Consider the following 18,844-nt stretch of genomic DNA (forward strand, 5'->3'; position numbering starts at 1 on the left):
CAAGCGTCGACATCAGACGTTTTCAGGGTCGTAGACACAAACATACGGAGGGTCACGTGCTAAAACGTGGATTATAATCTGAGAAAACGTGTCGACAATCTGAACAGGAAGTAAATGTTTTGAGGAGGATTTGGAGGTTTTACCTTCAGAATGAAACGTTGGGTCTACATCATGATAAACCTCCAATAAGTGACATTAACATAACAGACAAATCATCACGTTTTAAGTTGATATGTTGAATTTACAGCAGCGTAACAATATTTGCAGTAAAAGCACCAATAGAACAATGCAAAAATACTCCATTATACACACTAAATACAGTACATCTGTTTTTTGTGTGTAATTGTATGTTGCAGTTCCAATGCTGTTGTGTAAAATACTTAACTTAGACTAGCTGGTGAACATACTGGTGAGCATTTAGCAGCTAAAGAGCCACATATTTCCCTCAGGAGTTGGTGGAGAACAAAAACAGAGCTAAAAGAGAGTGAATATTGGACAGAAACATGACTCCACATGAATGATAATGTTGCTCCGTAACTGCTTGATGTGGAAATAAGCAAATAATCTTGTGACTACATCCTGCTATAAATGTTCCTTTGTGATCATCCACTTTTATGTTTGTTCAGTAAATTAATTATTAAGCATCAGGTAAAGGTGAGATATGAAGACGGTTATCGACAAACAGTTCTGTTTCTTGATAACCGTCTTTGTTCCTGCATAGTTTTTATTTCAATAAAAATACAATTTAAAACCTCCTGGAAGCTCTTTAAGGACCCTCCATGAAAACCCCTTAAATCTCCAAACTAAACCTGATACTGAACACTGGAAGGAGTAAAAGTACCAATACAGCAAAATAAAAATACTCTTTTACAAGTAAAACTACAGTAAAAGTACATAAGTATTATGAGCTTGATGTAGTTAAAGTATTGCAGTAAAAGTACATAAGTATTATGAGCTTGATGTAGTTAAAGTATTGCAGTAAAAGTAGTGGTTTGGTCCCTCTGACTGATATATTATTATATATGACATCATTAGATTATTAATAGTGAAGCATCAGTGTTAGAGCAGCATGTTACTGTTGTAGCTGCTGGAGGTGGAGCTAGTTTACACTACTTTATATACAGTTAGCTAGTTTAGTCCAGTGGTTCCCAACCTAGGGGTCGGGCCCCTCCAAAGGGTCAGCAGATAAATCTGAGGGGTCGTGAGATGATTAATGGGAGAGGAAAGAAGAAAAAACAAGTTAACGTGCAATTTATTTTCACAAATGATTCACGTTTACACAGAACTACTCTCCAGAGACTGAAAACACGATCACTGTTATTAGTGTTTGGAGCCGTTTATGAACAAACTAACGTGATCAAACTCTTCATGATGGAGGAACATGTCACCCAGTGCAGCGCTGTGACTCACTGACGTGTTTTTAATAGTTTCTGGACAACAACGGAGGTTTACGACACAACGATAAGAAAACAATAAGAAAAATATAGAAAATCACCAGAATTATGTTTTTATATGTTTTAAAGTCCAGATCCATAGATTGGTCATCTACAAGTTTCTGAATGTTTCAAGTTGTTTCGTTAAGAAAGGAGTCACGATTATTTTTATCGATGAAGCTGTTAATTGTTTACTGTATGAAATGTTAAAACACAGATTAAAAATGGTGACGTCTTCAAATATCTTGTTTTATCGGACAAAACCTAAAGATATTATCAGAGAAAAGCAGATAAATCTTCACATTGGAGACGCTGCAACCAGAGAACTGAAATTAATAATCTGTTATAATTTGCATTAAATTAATTAATTCAGATTCCAATTAATCTTTTAATATTACTTTAAAGACTTTTCTTGAATGAGCTGCTGAAGCAGAACACAAACACAAGCACACAAGCCTTTAATCTGTAATAATACATCGTAATTAATAAGTGAATGATGTGTTTTTATGTGTAAAATCAAAGTAACTAGCAGTTAAATACATGAAGTGGAGTAAAAAATACAACATTTCCCTCTGAGATGTGTTGCAGTGGAAATATTAAAGCGTAAATCAGAAATATTCAAGTGCAACAACCTCAAAATTGTACTCAAGTGTTTGATAATAAATGTACTTTTTAACACTTTATGATGCTGTAACTTCTGAAAACCACCAGGTGTCGCTGTGCTGCAGTTTAAAACTTCATCTGATCATCACTTAAAAACTCCAGTTATTATTTATGTCTTTAGTTAATCTTTAGTAAATGATTAAAAACACTGATAGTGCTATTAATTACAACTTTAAAGCTGTTTTTATATAAATATTGTTCCATTTCCATTCAGTTTGTCTTAGTTTAGTATTCAGTGTTCACAGTTGTCAATATTTCTTTCATCATTTCTTATTTTATGTCAATCCTAAAACTCATCGAGTATCTGACAAACAAAAACACACGAGTAGTTTTTTTTATCTTCTTTTTATTTCTGTGAGTCATCAGTTCACAACTGAAGAATTAGAAATTAAAAGAACACACACAATTATTTCCCTTTGCTCCAGATTTAGACATCATTTCTCCCTTTTCATTGTAAAAAAAAAACAAACAAATAGTTTGAACTCAACAGGAAGTTTAAACACAGTGCTCAGTTTATAAAAGGAAGATGTGTTTATATGGTGCTGACGGGGAAAACGTGGAGTATTAAGTACAAATATATGAAAGAAACGACTCACTGTGATGTTCACTAACACAAAGTGAAGGATAAACACTTTATTTAAAAAACTAAATGTGACTGAGGCGAACGTGCTGCTGATGGATTCAAATCTTTCTGTTCTTCAGTTTTTTTTGCTGTCAAAAATATATTAATAAACTTTGATTTAAGAGCTTCTGCAGGGCAAAAAACAACCAACAAAGCAAAAGTTTTTGGCACTTCAGGTATGGCTTTTATATAATCAACATCCAAGACACCGAATGGGAAAAGTTGAAGAAAAGTCCTTTTTCTCTTGTTTTTTTTTGTTTTTTTTGCTTTGTGTGAAGCGCAAAGAAACTGCAGCAAAACAAAATGAAGTTTGTGTGTCACAGAAAAAGACCAGAGAGGACGTCAGGAGGGTTTGTTGTTTTTTTTCCTCTTCGGTTTCTTAACGATCACAAGAAAAATAATTATTCTGTTTTCACGACAAAAACTTTCATCACTTAAACTGATTTTACAGATCAGACGGATTCTACTTTTAGTTATTGTTAAAAATATCACATTACTGCGTATTAACGTTTCTCAACAAGCATAAACTGTTGGATTAACCTCAAATGATGCGGTGGCACATTCAGCGAAGACCCGCCCTACTCAGCCTCTGATTGGCTCGTACTCGTTACCTTTTATATTCATTGAGCGTTCTCTTTACAAATGAGACGAGAAACACGTTTAAGTCTCGTTTAGGTTTAAAAAAGGAGCCGGTTTGGTGTCTGATTTTGAAACTTAGCTGCAGCTTGTTAAATGTTAGATTACGACATTAAAAACAGTCAGAAAATGAAATTATTGATCTTAAAGTTAACATTTCGTTGATCGAGAGAGAAAAGAAGACGGTTCTAACGCTCCTCTCTGGTCGTATTAAAACAGCAGATTCTGACCAAAAAAAAAAAAATACAAATAAGATTCACTGTAAAGAAATTTGTTTAAAAAGAGCAGCTTCTAATCTCACTGCAGATCTTTTTGAGCAGCTCCTCATTAGACCATTAAACCCAGTGGTGTTTTTATCTCTTTCATCGTGTTGCCACTGATCTCAGCGGCGTCCACAGTCAGACGTCCTCACAGTCATTTAAGGCACTTTGGATCGTCTCATTGCTTCTACAGCCTCAAAATCAAGGAGAAACAAACATAAACAACATAAAAAAAACCAACAACAACAACATCCTGAACTTGTTAAACGGAGCTGGCGACACAAGACGCAGGAGGCTCCTCTAGTAGGCGGGAGGGTTGTGCAGCTCCTGGTACTTGGGAGGCCCCGAGGTGAAGATGGCGGGCACCGTCATCAGCACGGCGGGGGTTTCGGGGTGACGCATCTGGTAGATCATGATGGAGGACAGGATCATGCCGAGCAGCTGCGGGGAGACACGGGAAGTCCGGTTAATATCGCAGATGAAAAGAAAAACAGTACGCCAGACAGTCTTTTCATTCTTTTAACGTGAACAACAGAGTGAAACAGCACGAACGTCTTCGAGGAGAAACTGAGCGCCGTTGTCCTCAAATTTAAACAAAATCACATCATCTCTCTCGTCTCTATGACGCCCGACTTTTTACTCAACCTTCATAATTTTCATAATTTTTCCTGTCCGTCTTAAAACAAGGAGCCCAAATGACAATAAAACATGTTTTTCTTGCTGTAATCAATCCTCCAAATTCACAAAAAAGCAGAAGGAAGTCCTGTTTTTGTTACTTTATGACTAATATTCACATAAAACTGATTATTTCAACATTTTGGGAAATTATTTACGATCCGTTATCAAGTAAAATGTATTGTTTTTATTTTTCTGTTCGTGTACGCAGTAAATAAATAAATATAACGTGTCCACAGAGACCCGGGCTAGCAGTTTCCCCCCGCTACCAGTCTTTATGCTAAGCTAAGCTAACGTAATCTGAACATTTCCCTCCTTGGTGAATTCTCTCTCTTTCTGACGTCGTTAACACTCACCGCCAGCACAGCCAGAGTGAAGACGACACCGATCATGATGTCAGCGACCATCAGGATGTAGTACATGACGATGGGGAAGCAGGACTGAAGGTGAGACGAGAGAAAAAAAAAACCTTTTAAATAATATTTCACTTTCACATCAGCAGTTTAACAGCTTCTCTAAAATTAAAAAAGATCTTTGTGAAATTGATGCGGGTTTGGCTCCGCTCACCTTGATGTAGACGGACTTTGTCGGCAGCAAGAGAGACTGAAAGAGACGGAAAAACAAACAAAAACAAACAAACGTTAGTTACCAGCATTTAAAAACATAGTTTAGGAGTTAACGGTGTTTGTTTAACTCACTCTGTAGCTGGTCTGCACGTTCTGACACTTTCCCTCACTCTGCTCCACGTCGTTGCACAGACAGGAGTCGGGGATGTTCTGCTCCCAGTCCTCATAGCTGAACAGACCGCAGCAGTGCAGCTAAAAAAAAAACAAGAGAAGAAGAAACAGACGGGAAGGTTATTGATCAGAGAGTGATGCTGTTTTCCTGTCTGACAAGAAGGAGAAGAAGAAGAAAAGATGAGACGCGGTTTTGTTTTTCTCCATAAAAAAAAAGAGCTGAAAATATCACGTAAATCTCATCAATGTTGCCTCCAAAAACAGGTCGATGTCGTCTTTTCTTACCTCAATATGGATCATTGATCAGGTGGGAACACTGAGTAATAATTGATTATAGAGCCACCATGATAGAGCGACTGCAAACGTTTAAATAGGAGACAAATGAAGACAGACTGTGAAAGGAATTTGTAACTTTAAAGTTAAAAAAGTAAAATGTAAATTTCTTTTTGTATTAATTTTACGTTTTCATCGTAAAATTCAGTTATTAATTCATACTTTAAAGACAAAACAAAAAGAAAATGTGTTTATTGGCAAATTTAATTACTTTATCACTTGCTGTTCTTTTGTTTGTTATTTAAATGCAAGTTTCACTGCAGCCACTACAACGGAAAAGTCAGTTTCATTATGTTAACCGTTACCAGGTTTTGTTGCCATGGTTACCTGGATTTTTTGCACACTATTTATTTCAAAATATTTAAAAATTGAGATGCACCGTCTAGTTTTTGTAAGATTCAAATAGTAAAATTAAGAGTTTTGTTCGAGGAATCCTGTTAAACTTTTTTTGGTGAAGTTTTTATTGTGTTAAATTTGTGCAAAAACTGCCAACCAGTTTCCATCTGGAATAATAATAATAACAACAATAACAACAATAATAATAATAATAATAAAAGTTGATCTAAACCTTAAAAACTAGGTTTGTGTTGTAGTTTCCTGTAGCTGCCACTAGATGTCACTGAAGCACATTTATTCCAAATAAAAGTTTTATCTAGAAAAGAAAAACCTGTTTGTTTTGTCATGTACGGTTCAGACTTTTAAGGCAGCGGCTCGTACAGCTCTGAATATGACTTTATGATTATGATGGTTTTCTCCTCGTCCACTGAGATGAGAACTCACAACAGAGAGAGAGAGAAAGACGCTTCGCTTCGACACCTGAAAGTAGGACAGAAGTTTCCACCTGCTTCACCACAGATGGTGGTTTTAAACAAACTGCGTCACAAAGGGGAGTTTTTCCTCGCCGCCGTCGCCGAGCGCTGCTCACGGTGGGAATGTTGGGTCTCTGTAAATGAAAGAGTTCAGTCTAGACCTGAGATCACTTCTGTTGTGATTCGGCGCCTTATAAATAACATCAGGACTCTTGCTGCTGCCTGAAAATATGGACAGATTGATGATTAAATGTTCACCTCAACGAACGATGTTAAGTTGGTTATTTTATCTTTGTGCTTCTGGAGTTTTTCACCAGCAGTAAAAGTTTTATTTACAGTGTTGTTAAACAAGCTTAAGATTCAACTGCACCAAAATGTACAAGGAAAAAAAAAAGTCATGGAAGTCGAAAGTTGAAATTATGGAACTTGTCAACCGCACTGACAATATCTCAGTTCCTCTTCTTGTTAATATTTCATTTTCAAGAACACTGAATGTGGAAGCTGCCGAGTACAAAGAGAGAATCCAGTCAGAAATGGTTTCTACTCTCCAACTCTCCTTTCCAATCGCAATAAAATCAATCTTCCTCCTGACAGCACTTGACTCTCATCGGACTCATTTGCATTTCTGCCCGACAACACACCTGTCAGCCAGCCGGGCCAATCAGAGGAGGGCTCAGGCCACACCTGCTGAGTGGAAACCAGTCTGTCAACAACAGCCTGCTGGCTGGAAAACAAAAGACCTGCAGGGCGGGGCGGCAGATGTAGAGCGAGAAACCAAACTCCTCCAGAGACGTTTTGTTTTAAAGAAACAGAAGTTGAACCGCGTTTGAAAGTTTAACAGATTAGATTATAAACTGAAGCCTCCAAAAGTAATTACATGCACCGAATGCTTAAAAGGACATAAAAGCCTTTAAAAAAAAACATTTCTTGTTATGGATCCGTTTCTACAGACTAATAAAAATTACCTTTATTTTGATGTTTATATTGATTTACCATCAATCATCCATATATTTGCTCTTTTAGACGTAAATGTGGTTTAAATAAGTTCGACTGTTTTGCTTTTATTAACTGTAGAAGAGTCGAATGTTTTAAGAGTTTTTTTTAAATAAAACTTCTTGTAGCGCTGCAACGATTAGTTGAAACAAAGACAAAATAATTTGACGCTTTTTCCACATTTCTTTATTTTAACGTCACATTTGTCTTTGATTGAATTTTCTGTTTTTCATGAAGAGTTTTAGAAAGAAAGAAAAGAAGGTGATCTACTGAAGATGACAGAAGAAATAATACTTTACCTGCATTTATATATATATCAAATATTATTTTAACTTACATTATCACATGAAATGATTGTCTCTAAGAGCAGCTGTTGCACTGCACAGTTGAATAAATCCTTTGATTGAAGACGACGGTTGATCTTACCTGTCTCTGCAGGGTGTCGGCCATGTCTTTCACATCCTCTGAAGCTTTGTCCAAAGGCAGAAGTTGATGAAATTTCTCCTCCAACACTCCTCTGATCTACACAAACACAGTTTATTTTGACTATATGGATCAAATACACACAGACCAGACTAAAGAAAACCATCATCCCACATAAACCAGTAACTAAGAAATCATCTGATTGATCGCCAATGAAAATACTCGTTAGTGGCAACTTGAATTATATTGGTGTTGTGTTGTTGTTGGAAATGTTCTTAGTGTTACTTTCAAGAACGAGACTAAAGCTGCAACTATTAGTCGAATCAATTAGCTGCCAAATATTAAATTAATCTTCAACTATTTTGATAATCGATCAATAGTTTGGAGTCATTTTCTTTTTAAATGTGAATATTTTCTGGTTTCTGAACCACCGATCGATTAATTGAGAAAATAACTGACAGATTAATGGATAATGGAAATAATCGTTAGTTGCAGCTCTAAATGAGACCCTGAGCTGGTTCGGTGTGTCATGAGTGTGTTTTTGGTCCTGTTGTGATTATCGGTGTGGTGGTGAATACAGTCAACGGTAGAGTGTCGGGGTCGTTACCCTGGGACGGGCGGCGGCGGCGGGGACTCCGGTCCGAAGCATCAGCAGACTTCCGACCACCATACAAACCAGGAACTGTAGAGAGACACAAGAAGACGCTTTAATCTGCAGCTTCACCAAGTTACATTTAAGACTTTTTAAATAATCACATCAATGCGATTTAATAAGTGTTAAATATATCAATAAAAACCATTAATGATGATGACGGATGCAATTATCTACAAGGTGCAACGTGAAATAAATGTCACATTTTTGTCATCACTTCCTGGCAGTTTATAACAATCATTCCCAATAATAAAACTAATCAATCATTATTGATGAGCTGCACGTGGATGAATGATTGATTAACCAGTCAAAAGATAACTGAGAACAGAACAGAACTGGAGATTTTTATTCATTTATTTTACAGTCAGACTTGCTAAAATTACATTAAAACACATTTTATAACTAACTATTCAGGACTTTTCAATACCTTCTACATGCTGAGGAAATGAAAATGAAAACGTGGGTTATTTCTTGGGATTGTGTAACGATGACCTCAATTACACAACGACACCGAAAAAAAAATCCACAAATTGCATCACAGAGTTCCAGGAAAGCAGCTTAAATTCAGAACTAGACTCTACGAGATCCTGTTGGGACTGAAAATGTGCTAATTTGGGATTTTTTTTAAGGGAAGAATAATTACAGTACACAGCGTTTCTCTTAGAAAACCAACCAGAACCAGATTTATTGGCTGAGAGCAGCTGAAGTGTTGATATCTTTAGCCTGACCTTTGACTAAGAATTATTTTATTAGACAAACTTTATTCTATTCACTTATTTTATTGTATTTGTGTTGTAAAAGTTTTATACTTTCTCCTCTTATCAATTGTATTTGTCTTGATTGATCTAGTTCTTTAATCTAGTTTTCATTTCACAATATTAAAGTTTTTTAAACCTTTTTCTTACACTTTCATCATTTCTGTTTCTCGTGTGCATGAATCTCTAAATGTTTTACGTTTGTTCTGTCTTATTATCGTCTGTGAGACACTTTAAAGCTTTTTTTAGTGGCAGAGAGGAAACGAATAGTACAGGACAGTACATACAAGAACAAACGTGCTGCTCTTGACGTTAACAACAGGAAATTAAGAAACCACACGAACCTTCCGGCTCACAATTTATTTTCACTTCAGACTTTGTCCTGTTTGTGTTCAAAGCTGCAGCAGCAAACGTCACAGATGACCTGAATATTAAAATTCATCATACTCATGTCTGCCTGTTTTAGGAAGATAAAGTCACTAATTCTAGTCTTTTGGGAGATTCTTCTAGCTGCTGTATGATGAAACTGGTTTCATCAGCTGATCTTTGTACTCACCACGATCAGAGCTACTTTGTTCTCCTTATGGGCTCCATAGGCTCCCAGGATGGCGATCACCATGGTAATGGTGCCCACCACGTAGAGGACGATGAGGCCGGTGGTGCGACCGTCCAGCTGGAGGCAGAAGAGATGATTGACAGGTTAATATTTGTTTTTTTTTAGAGCCGGAGCTATTTCTTTCTGTTTGTCAGTTTCTTACGTCGTTTCCTCCATTAACGCTGGTGAGGACCTGAGACAGCAGAGCGAGCCCGATGATGAATCCGCCGATAATCTGAAACGACAAGAAAAGAGCTCGATTAGATCCGTGCTGAGCTGCTGCAACACCAAAACGAGTAAAAGCACACAATAAGTATCGCAGTACGTCAACAAGGTAAAACAGATCATCATCCACGTCTGAAGAGATCAGTGAATAAATCTGCCAGAATGTTAGAAACACTGAGGTCACAAGACGCCCAAAAAGTTGGGAAACATTTAGAGCTGCAACAATTAGTCGATTAATTGATGAGTCATTCAACAACTGGCAGCTATTTTGGTAACTGAATAAGCGTTTTAGTCATTTTTAAGCAAAAATGCCAAATTATTTGCTGGTTGCAGCTTCTCGAAAGTGAGAATTTGATGGTTTTCTTCATCTTCTGTGTCAGTGAACTGATTATTTTTGGGTTTTGGACTGTTGGTTGGACAAACAAGACATTTGAAGACATCAATTTGGCCAATTAATAGGAAATTATCAGTTTCCCAAAACCCAAGATGTAACCTAAAATGATTTACAATCATAGAAGGTTAAAGAAACCAGAAAATATTCACAGTTAAGAAGCTGGAACCATTTTTTCTTGCCCAAGAAACTTAAAGCAGTTAAATCAATTTAGGGCTACAACTAATGATTATCACCATTATCCATTAATCTGCTGATTACTTTCACAATTAATCGTCCTGTCTGTAAAATGCCAGAAAATAGTGAAAAATGGTTCACTGTAAAGTCTTCAAATGATCTGATCAACTGTTTAAAATCCAAAAATAATCAGTTTCCCCATTTTGTATAAATTTATATACACACATACATACGGCACAGAAAAGCTTAAAATCCTCATGTCTGACAATCTGAAACTGGGACATTTTTGGCCTTTTTTAGTGTAAAAAATTTCCAAAAATGATTATTCGATTATCAAAATAGTTGCTGATCCATTTCCTAACAACCGACTAATCAATTAATCACATAATTGTTGCAGCTCTAGTTTTGAATTTGCACAATCAATAACAGGGAAACTGTATTTAACCAGATATCATTCCTTAATTTTCTGTCAGGGTCATCATGGTGTCCTTATTGGCCAATAAGCACTCATGAAACAATAGTGCGGAAATGCCAAAGATATGATTACAGTTTAGAAACTGTAAACATTACAGTTTGTCCAAAAGCGAGTTTATTTCTACACTGTTTAAATGTACCGCTCTGTACAAAACAAAAAAAAAACACAACTCATTATCAATATGGAAAGGCTCTAATCTGAAGATTGTGCAACCAGAAAATCCTGTTTATGCAACAAAAAGAGACGATTTGTATGAGAACTGAAAGTAAGTCACTGGTAACCAGGAAATCAGCTCAGATAAGACTCAGACTGGTTTTAACAGACAAACCACAGAGACAACCAGCTCAATTACAGGAAGCGTTTATGAAAAAAAAACACCAGAAATTAAAGAGACGGAGTGAAAAAAACTAAACAAACGACTGCTTTCTATTAACTTTAATTGTTGTTTTGCCCTCAGCTGACTGGAAACAAGCAGAGAAAACCCACAACAGAAATACAAGTAACTAAAAAAAAACAAAAACTCTTCTGACAATCATTAAAGTCACTTTTCAAGAAAAAATGTCGAACATTTGATGGTTTTAGTTTCTAAAATGTGACGTTTTGCAGCTCGATTCTTTCGGTTCCTAATTTACTTTAAATGAAACCTGTTCAGGTTAAAAAAAGACGCCATTTTCACGTTATCATTATTATTATCATTATTTTTGCATTGTAAAACAAAAAAACCAAACATTTTGCATGCAGCCCTAGCAACAAACAACGTAAACAATACCCGGGCAACCTTTAAAAAAACAAACAAACACATTTTAGCTATAAAAAACAACACAAAAACCAAGTAATAGCCTCGTAAAGATAAATAAATAGTAGATAATATGTAACGTTAAGGACAAAATTAATGACATTTTCTTTTTCAAGTTTCATAACACAAACCGTCCTGTGGCTTTAATATGGAGTGACTGCACTTTATTGACATTATTTATCTTGTAGAAACACATTTGTGCTGAAAACGTTTCAATACTTATCGAATCGATCATTTTTAACGTAGAAGAAACGTATTAATAACTTTAACCTGTTTGTTAACCCTTTCTATGCTCCTCCTGAAACGAAGGTAACTTTAATATTAATAACTAAACCATTCGGTTACTTTTCTCATTTTAAAACATTTCTGCTGAGTAAACCTGCTACTTTAAGGCTGATTTAAGTGCTTAAACATATATAAATCGTTAAAATAAGTCTCAACATGTCTTAAACCTGGGCGGCCTGACAGATTCCCACCTCATCTACGCACTTTTTTTATTGATCAAAGGCGCCATATTTAACGGTTTTTAAAACGCGCTAACTCACCGCGAAGATGATGTTGAAGATGGTGAAGGTCCGTTTGAGGCAGGGGTTGATTTTCGCCATGTTTAGCGGTGAAAACACTACAAAAAAATACAGTACTTGTGTTTTCAGTTCTGGTGCGCTGCGCAGCTTCGACGGCAGGAACGTAAACTGAGGGATCCGGAGGGGGTGGGCTACTTTAGGGAGTAGGGACAGCCCGGCAAGGGCAGGGCGGTGCTTCCAGTAAATGACGAAGGGGGGGGGGGGGGGAGGGCGCTGTTTAGATGTCCTACATGGAGACTTCCGGTGGTTATTGAACAAAAAGGGGTTGGAGAGAAGTAGAGAGAGGCTGTACTCCGGGAAGACAAACGGAATTTTCCGTATTTCGAGTGTGTGTGTGTTAAGGCTGTTTGGGATTGTAGACAGGACGGGCGGTGTTATGTTCAACATGAACCCCCCCGAAAACCACTCACATCTGGGGAATTACCCAGATGTGGTTGGAAAATAATTTTTTAAGTCTATTTCAGCAGATATGAAACATTAAAAAGGTTTAAAGCTGCAACTAACGATTATTTTCATTATCAATTAATCCTGTCCGTCATGTCACAGATGCAAAGATGCAAACAAAGATGCAACCAGAAATGTCTTGTTTTGTCCCAACCATCAGTCTACAACCCAAAGATATTCAGTTTACTGCCATGAAGGACTAAAGAAACCAGAAAACATTCACATTTAAGAAGCTAGAATCAGAGAAATCATAATTGTTGACAACTAATCGATTAACTGACAAATTGTTGCAGCTCTAATTTTGTATTTGCACCATTAATTACAAGGAAACTGTATTTCACCAGATGTGAAACATTAAAAGGGTTCAACTGTTTTCTTTCAGGGTCATTGTGGTGTCTTTGGTGTCATCTAATATGAGTACTAAACTGACAACGATGTACGTGTTGGCCAACAAGTCAATATGTGATTATAGTCATTTAGAAACTGCAAGCGCTGACAAGTTTTACGCTGTGAAAATCTGGGAAATGAGGTGGGATGTATGTGACTGAATACATTTACTGCAGTACAATTTAGAAGTACTTTAGAGTATTTCCATGTCTATTCTGTCATAGAGAAACATTGTTTAACAGTGGTGGAAGAAGTATTCAGATCCTTTACTTAAGTAAAAGTCCCAACAACAATGTAAAAATACTCCATTACAAGTAAAAGTACATAAGTATTATGAGCTTGATGTAGTTAGAGTATTGCAGTAAAAGTACATAAGTATTATGAGCTTGATGTAGTTAAAGTATTGCAGTAAAAGTAGTGGTTTGGTCCCTCTGACTGATATATTATTATATATGACATCATTAGATTATTAATAGTGAAGCATCAGTGTTAGAGCAGCATGTTACTGTTGTAGCTGCTGGAGGTGGAGCTAGTTTACACTACTTTACATACAGTTAGCTAGTTTAGTCCAGTGGTTCCCAACCTAGGGGTCGGGCCCCTCCAAAGGGTCAGCAGATAAATCTGAGGGGTGGTGAGATGATTAATGGGAGAATTGTAGAGATCTGTTTTCACTTTGACATTAAAGGATCTTTTTCTGTTGATCAGTTTAAAAGAAAATCCACATTGAAGGACGGGTTCACAATGTTTCATGTCTGTCTTAAAACAACGGTCAAGAACCCAAATGAACATTGAAACATGTTTTTCTTGCTGTAATCATTCCTCCTGTTCATACTGACCATTAGAAGATCCCTTCATAATGCACTTACAATGGAAGTGATTGGGGACAAAATCCACAGTCCTCCTGTGTAAAAATGTATTTAAAAGTTGATCTGAAGCTAATATGAAGCTTCAGCGTCCAAATGAGTCAAATCAAGTAGATATCTTTCAACGTTACAGTCTTTTTAGTGCCAAAGTCTTTTTGTTACTATACTTCCACCACAGCTCAACAGGGAAACACTGTCCGAGGAAACACAAAGAGGGAATTTGATGCTAAAAAGACTGTAAATGTGTCAGATATCCACTTGATATGACTAACTCAGACTGACATAAGCTTCACAGAGACTTTTAAATGACTGTGTGGACACACTGTGGATTTTGGCCTCTATCACTTCCATTGAAAGCACATTTGAAGGATCTTTTAATATCCAGTATGAACAGGAGGAATGATTACAGCGAGGAAAACCTCTTTCACTGTTCATATGGACACCTGACAGCTGGTTTAAGACACACTTGAAAAATCCTTTAAGTTAAAGCTCTTCTTCTGGACAGCAGCATTCATTTCTACAAGAACACGTGTAGAAAAACAAGTCCTGCCATACAGAAGACTTCATGTGTTTGCTTAAGTATTAAGTATTTCTTTTTGTGTTTATAACCCTGTCAAGACAGTCTTTTCTTGTCTAGAAAGGGAAAGGATAGTAGAGAAGAAGAAAAAAAGATGAACGGTAAGACTAAGACTTCGGAGGAATAGAAAGAGAAAGTGAAGTGAAAAGGAGAGAAGGACGTTGTTAAAACTGGTCTCAAGGGAACAAACAAAGGGATCAAAATACCAGTGTGGCTCTGTGGAAAGCCCGTATCTCCGGCTGTTCATTTGTTTCTGAAAAGCAGACACATGGGAGATATGAGGTTTCAGGACTGGCGATGGTGTTATGACTCACTGCAGAGGAATGTGATCAACTAAAGCTTCATGTTTTTAAAGGGGAAGAAGTGTTTGTGGAGTTTGAAGGTTTAAATGGTTCAAAATAGCAAAAATGTATTGAGAAAAACATTAATACTGTTGTAGTTTACTCTTTAGGGTAAAAAAAACTGCTATTGATGTGTAGTTTGTGTCATTGTTGTGTAGGAAATGACTCATGTTTACAGTATATGCTTACCAAGCACTTTATTATGAACACCTGTGCAGTTTAATGCAATCCTATACAACAGCTCTGCCATAAATTCTACTTTTATGACCTTTCAGAAAGGTGATAATGTGAGAGACCGTCTGTGAGTATTCTTTCAGCAGCTCTGAATAGCCTGCAGACGATCAAGGGCAGATGAGATAAAGGCACGTATAAGTATCTCTAGTTCTGCATTTGAAACTATAGATCTCAGTTTACTAACATTTCTTAAGTGGAAAAAAACAAGATCTGGTCAGCTGCTTAACATGGGTGTCAAACGAAGAGGATTGATCAAGTATAACCTCTAAGTTACGCAGAGGAAAGAGGCTCAATACTCCAAATTTTCCGCTTTCCAGTCCCTTCATAGCGTTTGCAGACTAGGAGCCTAGATAACCTATTAGCCTCACTAGGTTTGGATGAAAAGTAGGGTTGGATATCATATGCAAATAAATTATATGCAATATTAAATCTGTTTATAATCTGTCCCAAGGGCAGCAAATATAAAGAGACTAACAGGGGCCCCAGTACGGAGCCCTGCGGGACACCACAAGACAGTAGAGAGGAATCAGACACAAAGTGTTCAACAGAGACGGTAAAACTTCTATCAGTGCTATAAGATGTAAACCAGTCCAATGCTTTACCTGATATGCCCACTCAGAGGATATCAGAACATCATTTAAAACCCTCAGAAGAGCAGTTTCAGTAGAGTGCCATTTCCGAAACCCAAACTGAAACTTATAAATATTGTGCCTTTCCAACGCAGCAGTGAATTGTTTGGCCACAACCTTCATCATCAAATCAACATAACCACATAATTCTACTTTATGTTTATTATTGAGGTCATAGTGGGTGGTGGTGGTGAACTGGAGTGGAATATTTTGCCCCTTCATATATGTTTGAGGTTTTACAGTTTTATGTAGGTTGTTTCCTTGCTGTGTTCAACTGTGTTACATTAGTTCACTGGCTTAACACTTCAGTGCCACTATACAGTAAATTCAGGTTGTATAGTTGTATTGTTCTGCTCTTTTATTCTTATTTTTATTCATTTATTTGTTTTATTATTTCCGTATTATGTTTTCTACTCTGACGTTACTTTCCTGATGCACGTGTAACCAGTGGTATTCTGATTCTGCTGCTGCTGTAACACCTGAGGATCAATAAAGGTTATCTTATGTTAATGGGGCGGGCAAAATATTAGGAACACTTTTCAATATAATGCACTCCAGTAGGGGAGACCGGGGATGACTGTAACATTTTTGACCCCATAGTCCCAGTTAGTGCGCACACTGCAGAAATTCTCATCATCATCTGAGGAATCTGTGTCTTGTGGCTCAATGTTATGCATTTTCTGTTTTTTCTTTCTTCAAAGTGTTGAGAGGCACCCCCCTGTCAGTCTTTCTCTTCCAGGACCTAGGCATACTGAAATTCAAAGTAAACATAAAAATACCATGAAATTTTTGCTTGGGGTAGGTTGTAACATTTTTTCACATGTTGTTACAACTAACCCAGAACTAGCTTACCTTACAGCTAACAACTAAAACATTAGCACTAACAACTTGCATGAACGATATCTACACAGACACATAATTAACATGATTTAAGTTTGATGAGTTTATCTACAAAGCAGGCAATGCTATCACAAAAATAAATTAGATAAAAAAAAAAAAGGTTTTCCTTTCTAAAATCAGCTGACTGCTACAGGGTGCTACTTCCTTACATGTGGAACAAGGACTAAATTGAGCATGTGCAGAGTCAATCAGGTGATTTATAACTTGTTCCTGATTGGAGAAATTGAAAGTGACCATCCCTGGTCTCCCCTACACTCAGTAATAAATAATAAAGTAGAATTATCACCTTTCTGACAATGTCAACAAAAACTGAAAATGTATAAACTTCATAAAAGTAAAATTCATGACAGAGCTGTTGTATTGGATTCAAGATTCAAGATTTTGTTTATTGTCATTTTCTTTTGTATTTGCATACATAAAAAAACAAAATGCTGTTCCTCCCAGCCCACAGCAGTACAACTACAACAGAAAGGATAAAGATATAGTGTGTATATAAAAATTCCTTTAAAAAAATGATAAAAAACATATAATTCACAAGAAAAAAACAAACAAAAAAAAGAACAAGTAGTTAGCAGCACAGAGCATTAAAGTGCATTTAGAGAGAAAAGTAAATGTCTCGGTTGGATGTAGCTCTTGCATGTCAGTGAGTGACCAGCACTGATGGGGGAGTTATATGCTGTCTAGAGAATGAAGATGAGGCAGGATTATTGTTGGAACTGCCGGTTTGTATGGGTTAACAGGTAGTCTAACTTGCATTGCCTCCACGTCCTGTCGCACTGCTTTCGATGTTTCCTCTCCAGCGCAGCTCCAGGCAAGGCCGTGGTCTCCTTTGGGTCCACTGAGTGTAGCAGACCAGGCATCCTCAGCTAATTTAGCTCCCAGACAGTATTTCTTGCAGCAAAAGTCTTTGTTACAAATGTCTGCACAGGTGTTCCTAATAAAGTGCTCACTGAGTGTATATCATTTGTGCTGTTACATAGGCAGATCAAAACAAGTCCAAACTGACATCAGACTTTTTGATAAACAAATGGGAAAACTGTCAAATTGGGGGTAGATTAAAAACAAATAAATTAGATTTATGTATGTAAAATTTGTCTAACAATATATTAATCATATCTTTTGGGAGGGAGGAATTACAACCAATGTAAACCACAATGTATATGAATGTACACATTCCTTGGCAGTATACTGTAACCTATAACTAGAGATGAACCGATACAGATTATTTTAATAAATAACAATCCAGTAAATTTACAATACCTATGTATTTATTTGTTACTTTTTGTTTTACAAAGTTAGGAAAGAATGTTTAAGTCAAACCTGGTTTTGCCTTACACATGAAAAAATGATCCCAGTCTCTTCCAAACAGTGAAGCATACAGCTTATAAATTAAACCCTGGTATCGGATCCAAAGCTCATTTATCGGTATCAGGACTGAAAAAGTCGGATCGGTGCATCCCTATAAACTCTGGATATTTCTCCAAATCTTGACAAAACCTCAAACTTCACAATTATAGAAAAGTAAAAAGTACAGCTGTTATAAGTGTTAGTAAATCTTTCAGTCATACTGTTACAGTGTTATGTGTATAAATATGTATATATTATTTATGAAGGCTTTTCCATGTAATACTGCCATTATTCAAACGCAAAATGCCCTGAGCTAACATTAAGGCATCATTTAAATTTAATTCAGATTTGAAAATAAAATTTACACTTTGCATTCAATTTTGTTTACATTTGTCAATTTGTGTTCTCACCTCTTTGTTGTTTTTGAGGAAAAGATGAAACACAAACTCCAAATTCATTCCCATTAGAATATTAAAGAGGAGATAACATGCACATTTCCAGGTGTATATTTACATTCTGGGGCTCTACTGGAATATCTTTGCATGATTTACAGTTAAAATCTCCTTATTTATCTTCTACTGGTCCTTTATGCAGCCTCTCAGTTCAGCCTCTGTCTGAAACAGGCTGTTTTAGCTCCTGTCTCTTTAAGACCCGCCTCCTGATGAGCCCACTCTGTTCTGATTGGTCACCTTCTCCAGAGGCTATGTAAACAAACAATAGTAGCAGGACAACACATGGAAACACCTTAGCAACCAAGGCTACAGGACGGACGGCCATTTGTGGGCATGTGCGAACAATCTGATGTCATCACGAGGAGGAAGTAGATTGGATTTAGAGCAGGTTGAAGCCCTGACTTTTGACTTGCAGGGAGCCTTTTACATACGTTCA

At 36.7% G+C, this 18,844-nt stretch overlaps 1 protein-coding gene across 1 annotated transcript; it reads right to left on the reverse strand.

Moving 5' to 3' along the window:
* Nucleotides 1-3,348: 3,348 nt before the first annotated feature.
* LOC121891059 (tetraspanin-8-like) lies at nucleotides 3,349-12,389 on the reverse strand. The gene is made up of 9 exons (XM_042403791.1): nucleotides 12,196-12,389; nucleotides 9,750-9,821; nucleotides 9,548-9,664; nucleotides 8,192-8,266; nucleotides 7,588-7,683; nucleotides 4,988-5,107; nucleotides 4,857-4,892; nucleotides 4,646-4,729; nucleotides 3,349-4,055 (listed from the first exon to the last, which is right to left on the reverse strand). The coding sequence occupies exons 1-9, from the start codon at nucleotides 12,253-12,255 to the stop codon at nucleotides 3,915-3,917; spliced, it is 801 nt and encodes a 266-aa protein (XP_042259725.1). The 5' UTR covers nucleotides 12,256-12,389; the 3' UTR covers nucleotides 3,349-3,914.
* Nucleotides 12,390-18,844: the final 6,455 nt, after the last annotated feature.

Source organism: Thunnus maccoyii, chromosome 23 (assembly GCF_910596095.1).
Source record: "Thunnus maccoyii chromosome 23, fThuMac1.1, whole genome shotgun sequence".
NCBI lineage: Eukaryota > Metazoa > Chordata > Actinopteri > Scombriformes > Scombridae > Thunnus > Thunnus maccoyii.

Bases quoted from the DNA above. Each gene is read 5' to 3' on its own strand.
- LOC121891059 (XM_042403791.1), bottom strand. From the start codon at position 12,255: ATGGCGAAAATCAACCCCTGCCTCAAACGGACCTTCACCATCTTCAAC. The intron at 9,822-12,195 runs GTGAGTTAGCGC...TTGTCGTTTCAG, and splicing joins TCTTCAACATCATCTTCGCG to ATTATCGGCGGATTCATCAT. The intron at 7,684-8,191 runs GTAACGACCCCG...GTGTTTGTGTAG, and splicing joins CCGCCGCCGCCCGTCCCAGG to ATCAGAGGAGTGTTGGAGGA.